The sequence below is a fragment of the Thermobia domestica genome, chromosome 8 (assembly GCF_964235325.1).
Source record: "Thermobia domestica chromosome 8, izTheDome1.hap1.1, whole genome shotgun sequence".
NCBI classification, from domain to species: domain Eukaryota; kingdom Metazoa; phylum Arthropoda; class Insecta; order Zygentoma; family Lepismatidae; genus Thermobia; species Thermobia domestica.
Genome location: NC_137461.1, coordinates 20,038,059 through 20,047,410, shown reverse-complemented (window position 1 = coordinate 20,047,410; position 9,352 = coordinate 20,038,059). Strand labels below are relative to the sequence as shown.

Sequence of the window (9,352 nt, the reverse complement as noted above, 5' to 3'; positions counted from 1 at the left end):
TAGCCTATATTATATTTATAGTATGAATATGATTAGGTTACATTTATGAACAACTTAATGCAATCAACTGAACTATTAGAAATATTTCACAAGGTCAATCGCAAAACACTTCACCACACAAATAAATATGTTGCGAGAGATATCGTAACTCAGGCATCTAATGGTCCACCGATTGGTGTGCAGTTACGATAACGGCCGCTAGGCTGCAGCACCTTCACAGAATATTTCTCTGTATCCGATATTAGGGAAACCATATGATATTCGGCACCTTGACCCTATAGATAGGTAGATAGATATAGATATTAAATATATCTGTGTATACAAAGGGATTCAGTTCGCTTTAAATATAACCTGCTTTTATTTGTGATATGTTCTGAAATATGCTACTATGCAGTAATAAAGTTCGGAAATATTTAGTATGCTGCAAAGTTTACGAAATACGCATGCACAACGAAATTCACTCAAAATATTCACTTATGTGCGCTATCATACGCGTCTCACTGCATATTACTATAAACATGAATATTTCATATAAATCTGGGCTCTAATTATTATTATTATTATTATTATTATTATTATTATTATTATTATTATTATTATTAGTAGTAGTAGTAGTAGTAGTAGTAGTAGTTAGTAGTAGTATTTTTATTGTGACAGAAATAACTATATTCTGGTAACACTGGTAGCATTACGATTTGTTGTGTTTTGTTGTTCTCAGCTGTGCCAGTGCTTGGTTGTGCTGCTGTGGGCGTGATTGTTGTTGAATGAATCGACAGTTCTGTATTTGAAAAGTATAACATTTTCATGTTGTTACAATGGCAGAACGAGGTGCACACGTTACAAGTACATCTCACTCAAAACCATCCATATTTGAAGTAATTGCACAGGAATCATTGGCAGAAACAATGCATCCTGGACTGAAACGTATAGCCGTGGTATGGCAATAAATCGAGAATAGTGTTTTTATTACTTTAATTTGAAGCTTAGAAAAAATAAGGTGCTATCCTATTTTATGGGAACATAAATCTGTAAAATCTACGGGAAAATGTGACTGAATTTCACAATAGGAATCTTCAAAACAGATATAGAATAATTGTTTTAAACCTTGAAAAATACATAATTGAGCCTGACAAAATACCGGCCAGTTCACAACCCTAGTACAAACTGATCATAGAAGTGTCGCAAAACTGTACCTCACACAAGGCATTGTTTTTATGCCATGTAAAGTGTTTTTCCAATAACCTCGTTTATGTGTATACTATCGTTGCTGACGCGCCTGCTCTTTAAGGACGCACTACAGCACTGACCCGTAGCCTTACTCTATTAGATAACATTCGGTCCTTTTAGTGGCCACGAAGCACAAAGTAGTTTGTGTTAAGTTAGTTCGTCTTTTATGCCGTTTATCCACATGCTGTAATTATAGCCCGCCTATAGTCAGTCTGCACCCACTAATGCAACTTCTTTCTTTAAAAAAAAAAAAAAAAAAAAAAACTGCATTCTAAGGCAGTAAGAGTGCATTTCCTGGTAACAAAAGTTCAAGTATGCCCGCATAAAATGGGATAGCACGCAATTTAAAAATAGATGAATAAGTAAACAGTACTTTATAGCCTATGTTGATTCATGATAACTTGCAATATATGTCATGAAACTGTTAAGCGGCTCATGAGGGGAGTGACACCGGTAAAAATTAAAAGTTTTTTTTTTTTCCCTTTAAACTAAAAGGAGAAAACTTTATTAAAGTGTAATTGTTGCATACAGCAATTATTGTAGGTTTACTTTATGGACCATTCAGAATTAATGATATGCTTCTTTTGGAATTTATTCCGAGGTTGGCAAAAAGTGTAATTGGTTTCTTTCTGTACCAAAGTTTAATATTTAATTCACATAGAATTGCCGAGTGGGCGTTAGCGAGTGATGGCGGGTTAGAGCCCCGCAGAGCACGTTGTTTTCTGTCTTTATTACAGCTAAATGGGAAGCAGGACTTCTTTTCTAGAACCTTGCCGCCATGTTGGTTATGTTACTTACCGTTACATTGAAAAGTATAATGTTCTCCAGGTTTCTTTAGTTATTTGCTTACTGCATTTTCTACAATTTATTTCTAGATTTATTAAGCCATGGCTTTTACTTACTTTGAATAGATTTTCATAATTATCATCAGCCATGCTTACAAAACAGATGCTTATTACATTCCCATAGTCCTATCATGAAGTAAACCTTGGGTCAAGTAGTTCCCTCCGCTTGCCAAATAGTTCCATGTTTAGAACCGCTTACATAAGAAAATAAACAGAACTTTCGCTCACCGTATACGTTATCAAGCACACAAATAAAACAAATTATTCATCTCTTTCCGGTAAAGTTTCAAAATTTTGCTACAAACGGACGACCAGCTTTGGAACATAACTCCTTCGTTCTTCAGGAAATATATCGTTAGTATCTTTAAAAATTTGTTGAGGAGAGTGGTATTCCTGGGTGCAGATTCACTTGAGGAGGGCTTAACCGCTGTTGTTGCAAATACTGCGTGCAGACATATACCTTAAAACGACTGTGCAAAAAACTACAACCAACCTGTATTAGGTGGCCTCTAAAAGCAAGAAATGTATCTAAGTTAAGTCAGGGCGAAGCTAGTATGTCCTGCGCGGGGTTGCGTCCGAAGGGAAGAGGCGAGTCAGTGACGAAGGGTATGTACGTAATCGAAGATAGTGGGAACGCGATGTTCCTCATATTAGTAGATGCCTTACCTGTCGAACAGTTTTATCGTTATTGATCATGACTTAACATACTGTATTAACGTAAGAATTTAGTTCATCATGACTTCCTTATGGACTGTTAAAGGTTAAATGCGTACATTTTCTATTTGGATTTTCAAGATGTCGGAGGCAAGACCCCATATATTTCGATTACTTATATATTGCTCTTTTGAAATAACATTATCTATGGCCCCATAAAGTAAACTGGCACCCAGCAGTTAGTCATTAACTAAGCTTTATTGTCTTAGTTTCAGCCCGATAAAATTTTAAGTTTTACCAATGGGACTTCCCTCACGAGTAACCTATGCATGAAGCCAAGAACTCGAAATGCCGAAAGTTTCAACGAGTTTTGCACTTGAATTTGTGAAAAATAAATTACAGGAGTTCTGTTATCTGTAGAAATGTATATCTGGCTGGTATACTGAAGGCAGATTATATGCCATGAGCCTACAGTAAATTGTGAGACTTCGAGGTCATGCATAGGTTGCCTTTTCGTATAATCTCGGAGGCGAGATAGTGTGGTGGGAAACGGACTGTAACCGTCCAGTTATAAACTTTTATTTTTGTTACACTTTAACTTCAAATTTAACATTAATTGTTAAAAAAGATAGACAAAACAAACAAGCCAAGAAAGATTTCTTCACAAAATTTCAAGTTAAAATTTTATCGTAAAATGTTAAAAATTATTATGTAATTTTGTCTGCGAATTCGTTTTATGTGCTGAAAGCAATTTCACTTATATAATGAACTTCGTCATCATGTAAATTTTGCGTTGATAAGTTCTATTGTTTAAACCAAATTCCATTTTGCCACATAAATCCGATTTTCTGGGTCAATCTTTCAATAGTAAAATTCTACATTATAAGCACAGGCACTTTAAGTAACAACCTCAAGAAAGATAATTGTATAAACCTCAAAATACTCCCGGGATAGTATGGTGTGTTACCAGATATTACATCATTAGCTGTCTCAATGTACGTCGAGCTCCTCCGTGGCTAAGCGGTTAGCGTACGCGCCTTTGGCGTGGGAGACCCGGGTTCGATTTCCGGCGGGAGCTCATGTGGTTCGGATTCCACGTTAATCAGTAGGTCCACGTCTCATATAGCCTCGCTGCTGAACGGGACGTAAAACTCAAAATCAATCAATCAATCAATGTACGTCCTACGGTTATACCTGCTAGGCTAAAGGAGACGGTTATGATGAGAAATGAATGAAATGGTGGAATGAAGAAAGTGGGAGGAATCGGGAGAACTCCGAGAAAATCCACGCACATGGTGTTTGTCTACCACAAAGTTCACTTGACGCCAGCTGGGATTGAACCAGGGACCCTAAGCATAAGAGATGTACACTCTACTACTGAGCCAGCGCAGCCCCGGGAAGAAGAATATTAAGTAATGCATGGTATGCTAGATTTATATGTTTGTGGTCAAGAAAAGTTTATATGTTTGTGGCCTACTCTTTTGACAATATCTCGGAAACCACAAGCTCTAGAAAGATGTCGTTTTCGCAGATCGATTGCAAATTTTGTGTAGATTGTTTAGTTCTAATTGAATCTTTTTTCTAGAAAATGGCAGTTATTTGTGTGCTAAGATTGCGCCTCAAATAACTGTTGTGAAATAATAGCTTCAACAAAAGATGCAAATATATGCTTAAAAACTCTGTCAGCTGTCACATCACACATTTAAAGCTTGTATCTTTTTATTCATGCCTAAAATTATCAAGTTTAATTAACGTTGTACAACTCTTCTATCTAAAGTATAAAAAAAAGTATACTTCTATCTAAAGTATAAAAAAAATATACTTCTATCTAAAGTATAAAAAAGTATACTTCTATCTAAAGTATAAAAAAAGTATACTTCTATCTAAAGTATAAAAAAAAATACTTCTGTCTAAAGTATAAAAAAGTATACATCTATCTAAAGTATAAAAAAAAAGTATACTTCTATCTAAAGTATAAAAAAATATACTTCTATCTAAAGTATGTTTGTCACTAAAAATATCTTTAAGGATTATTGTTTCAAGTCACTGTTATGATTCGAATTCCACGTTAATAGTAAGTCGTATCCTTGATAGTCTTCGTGTTGCATAAGAACGTACATCATAAAAATTCAAACTTAATTTTTTTTTTTCCTGTGATTGAAGAGTTTATATGGAAAAGTGGAAATTAGAGAGTAGGTAAAACTTGAGAGTAATGATATTCCTTTCTGTACGGGCACCACCAAACTTCAACCGCAAACAAAAGAAATACGCACTCTCGTATGGGATTGACGCATCTGTACGACTCCTGTAACCCGCAAAATTGTAGTGAGCTGTCCCCGGCCGAAGAAATAAAATGCAACACAAAAATATATAATTATTAGTGAATGTAGGTGGTATCCGCACAAATTGTTCGGGTACGTCGCGAAAGGAATATATACGGATATATTCCATTCTATACATGAATCGATCAGTTATGACTAAAGAGAGGCAAAGTATGAAGAAAAAATAACAAAATATGAAATTTTAATTAAATACTTTCCAAAAGATGTACTCACTTTACATGCATGTCATGTATTCATCCTTTCTAAACCATATCAGACATTGGCATGTGCCACTATTTTAACAAAAGGATACACGCTTGGAATGTTCAATTGCAGGGTGTCTATCGGTCACAAAATCAGAAAACGGTCATGAAAGTCAAGAAAAGCCACGAAATTTAGCTTTTGGGTCACGATTTTTTTTATTTTTTTATTTGTACAAACAAAAGTAAAGACTGAAAAATTTTGTTCTATAAAACGTAAATATTCATCACCAAAGATGTGTATGATCGGCTTTAGACGCTACCAAATCGCAAGCAAAGCACGCTTGTGTCGCATGCATGAAAATTCGCCTAATTCGTACCCAAATTCACCCTTTTAGAATGTTAGGAAATTTTATGGTTTGGTAAAGAAAAGGTCACGAAAAAGTCACGAAATTTCATTTTGGAATTTTAGTAGACACTCTGAATTGTCACATCACGGTTCTCCGAATTTTGCGTTAGCGTCACATAACTCCATCTGTCGTGGAATATAGTGGAGTAAAAATTTTCTAAGTTAAATATATTCTGGTATAAGTAAATCCTACGCTGGCATTATCTTGATCTTTCTCATAATGTAAAATGAATTGTACGTGAAGAGACATTCCGCTGAGAGGAGAGGTTTTTCCCTCTCTCAAGTGGGAGGATCGGATGAGTCATTGGCTTCGGTATTTCAGACGATATCCCTTCCACAATGTTTCCGTGGGTCCCACATAATGGGTTACCTTTAGGAGTATCTGGTACTTTATACAGAGGACGAAACCTTTGAGTGTTAAATCAAGTAAATAATCACGTATTGGTTTTTCACCATTGTTTGACAAACAACTTTTCAAAGTCACTGGCAATTCTGAATTACAGTGGCTAGTTGATTCAGAGTATACGTATTCAAAAAAATACTTTTATTATTATTAACATTTTCCAGTGTGCTTTATATGTGATTAATTGAGTTCTAGAAAATTTTCAGTTACTTTGAGGAGTAGTATGTGGGTCATTCCCTATGAAATCCACACACCTACAAATATTTTTTCACCCTCACATTCTCGGATTTTTACGATTTTCACGTCACTCGAAGCTATCACAAAATTGAAAAATATAAAACTTCAACATTTTGATTTACTAGTTTTCAGAATTTTACAGATCGAAATTTTCAAGTTTTGTAATATATATATATATATATATATATATATATATATATATATATATATATATATATATATATATATATATAGCTTCTTTAATTTGATACACTTTGGCTTCTAAACGACTTACAGAATTGGAACTTGCATCAATGCAAAAGCATTGGTTTTAATGTCTTTTTAGACATACAACTCAATAGGGGTATACTGGAAAACTTTTCGGAAAATCGAATTCGAATTTCTCGAGAAAGGGCAGTTTTAATTATTTATTTATTTATTTATTTTTTTTTTTAAAGGATAGGCCTTTCTAAAGATATAGTTAAAATATCATTTTGGAATCTGAAGATACATGTTTCCAAGGAAATTATGTGAATAAAATGTTAGTACGCGCATATGTGATTTGCATATGCATTCAGTGGAATTTCCTTAGATCGTAATATATAGAATTTACCAAACTGGTATTTTCTAGAGCTATGGCAGGCATAAAAGACTTCGTTTCTGTAAAAGACAGTAATGGGGAGAGGGTCTGTTTTTGCGTAATTTACGAGAAGTGTGCGAGTTATTTAAAGACCATTTTCCTTATATGAACATAGTTTTTTCTTTCTTTCTTCGTAAATTTGCAGAGCTTCGTCCAAAAATGATGTCTTAGCTGGAAATAATGAGACATACACTGTCTGCATTTGTACGACTCTATAGATAGAAAATTACAAACTTACCAGTGATTTCATAACTTAACAAGGATTACCTACATCTCATGACGTGTGAATCGGTGTCGGATGATTGTTCTTTAAGAACTTGCTCTTCTTGATATATGTACCTTAAAAACTTCAGAAGTCATGATCAATACTTGTTGATCTATTTTGTCAAAAATTTTTGAAAGTCAGCCTTCTCTATCATGACGACATAAAAGGCAACAACTTCTGTTTTTCAACCATATTAAACCGTTTCCATAGGGGCCCCGAAACGCGTAAATTCGTTGAAATCTCGGATTCTATTTTTATATATTTTTTTTATCACTATACTTTCCTCTCTCCTATCGTTGCTCGAAACTAAAAACCAAAATGATCTTCATATAACTGCAAATAGTGATGTAATTGTAGTATTTTTAGAATACTGTGGGGTGTCTTTAAAATATATAAAACAATAATCATGAATCTTGCTCTGTATAGTTGCGAAACATGGTCGCTTAATCTGAAGGAAGAACGTAAACTGGAAGTATTTGAAAACAAGACCTTGAGACGAATATTCAGACCCAAGAGAAATGAGAATGGAGATTGCAGAAACTTCATAACGAGGAACTACATAATTTATATGGTTTACCAAACATTGTTAGGGTAATCAAGTCTAGGAGGCTCAAGTGGGCAGGTCATGTAGCCAGGATGGAAGAAAGTAGGAATGCTTTCAAAATCTTAACGGGAAGACCAACCGGAAAACGATCATTAGGAAGACCTAGGCGCAGATGGGAGGACAATATTAAGATGATGGATCTCGTAGAAATAGGAATACAAAGTAGAAACTGGATCCAATTGGCTGAGGATAGAAGTCAGTGGAGAGCTTTTGTGAACGCGGCAGTAAACTTCCGGATTCCATAGGTCATGGAGTTAGTTAGTGGGGTGTCGTTTCTTACTTTACACAGTCATTTCATTAATATATAAAATGATCAGGAGATAAACAAGTTCCAGTGCTATGATATGAACTATGTTTCTTTTAAATGGCTTTTGCTATTCAGTAAAGTATCCTTTTTATTCAGGGGCGTTATGCAAATTCGGTTTAGACTTCGTGTTTTTAATTTGTTTTTCGTGTAGTAGTGTAGATGAGCTACTTCGGAATTGTATCCTTCGTTAATAAAATACCGTGAAGATATTCGATTATGATAAATTATTTTTTAAATTCTTTTTATTATTATTATTATTATTATTATTATTAATAATATTGTGTTACATTTTTGTCCTTTTCTTTCTTTCTACAGTTTCTGGGAACAGTAAATCCTGACAAATTTGGATGGTTATTCAGATGGTATGATGAGGTCTTTCTTGTAGTAAATTCAGTTCTACAGCAGTACTACCTTCGGAATTACGGTAAATAAAGTTATATTATTTTTTTCCTTTATTTGTAAGCATGTTATATACACCTTTTTCTTCAGTTATACTTTACGTTTCTCTATAGTTATTTACGTATGCGTTGTAAAAGCATAATTACACTTGTGGAAGAATCCGTTCCATATTACTAATAGTACTATCAATATCTATTGCATGTACCAGAAAATTTCCTCATGGGGGGTGCGGTGGCTCAGTGGTAGAGTGTTCACCTCCGGTGCTTGGGGTCCCTGGTTCGATCCCAGCTCGCGCCGTGTGGACTTTGTGGTGGACAAACATCGTGCTCGTGGATTTTCTCGGGGTTCTCCCGTTTCATCCCACTTTCTTCATTCCACCACTTCACTCATTTCTCTTATCACCGTCCACCTCTGGTGCTTGGGATCCCGGGTTTGATCCCAGCCCCCGCCAAGTGAACTTTGTGGTGGACAAACACCGTGCTCGTGGGTTTTCTCGGGGTTCTCCCGTTTCCTCCCACTTTATTCATTCCACCATTTCACTCATCTCTCATTATCACCGTCTCCTTTAGCCTAACCGGCATAACCGTGGGACGTTAAACTTAAAGATTTCATTTCATTTTTTTTCTTATCACCGTCTCCTTTAGCCTAAACGTAGGACGTTAAACTTAAAGTTTTCATTTTAAAACTTCGTTATACGAATATTTTTTTTAGTTTAATTTTATGTTACGATTTTGGTTAGAGGTTCATTTATTTCCTTATCAACAATGAGATGGCTAGTCATGTTCGCGTGCACATGTAAATGGGCTCTGGCATGTGTTTATGTTAAATAAAAAAGTGTATTCCTTTCCCATTGTGAACTCCA

At 35.0% G+C, this 9,352-nt stretch overlaps 1 protein-coding gene across 2 annotated transcripts in view; it reads left to right on the top strand.

The window, feature by feature from the left end:
- Window positions 1-693: 693 nt before the first annotated feature.
- The window catches only part of Pex12 (peroxisomal biogenesis factor 12), a 42,962-nt gene continuing 34,303 nt past the window's right edge, over window positions 694-9,352 (top strand). Inside the window, exons 1-2 of one of the 2 annotated variants that reach the window (XM_081768200.1) lie at window positions 694-935; window positions 8,407-8,515. In XM_081768200.1, coding sequence (XP_081624326.1) covers window positions 816-935; window positions 8,407-8,515 — 229 coding nt within the window. In that variant the 5' untranslated portion in view covers window positions 694-815. The remainder of the gene's footprint in view (window positions 936-8,406; window positions 8,516-9,352) is intronic. The other variant, XM_081768199.1, reaches the window with a different exon arrangement.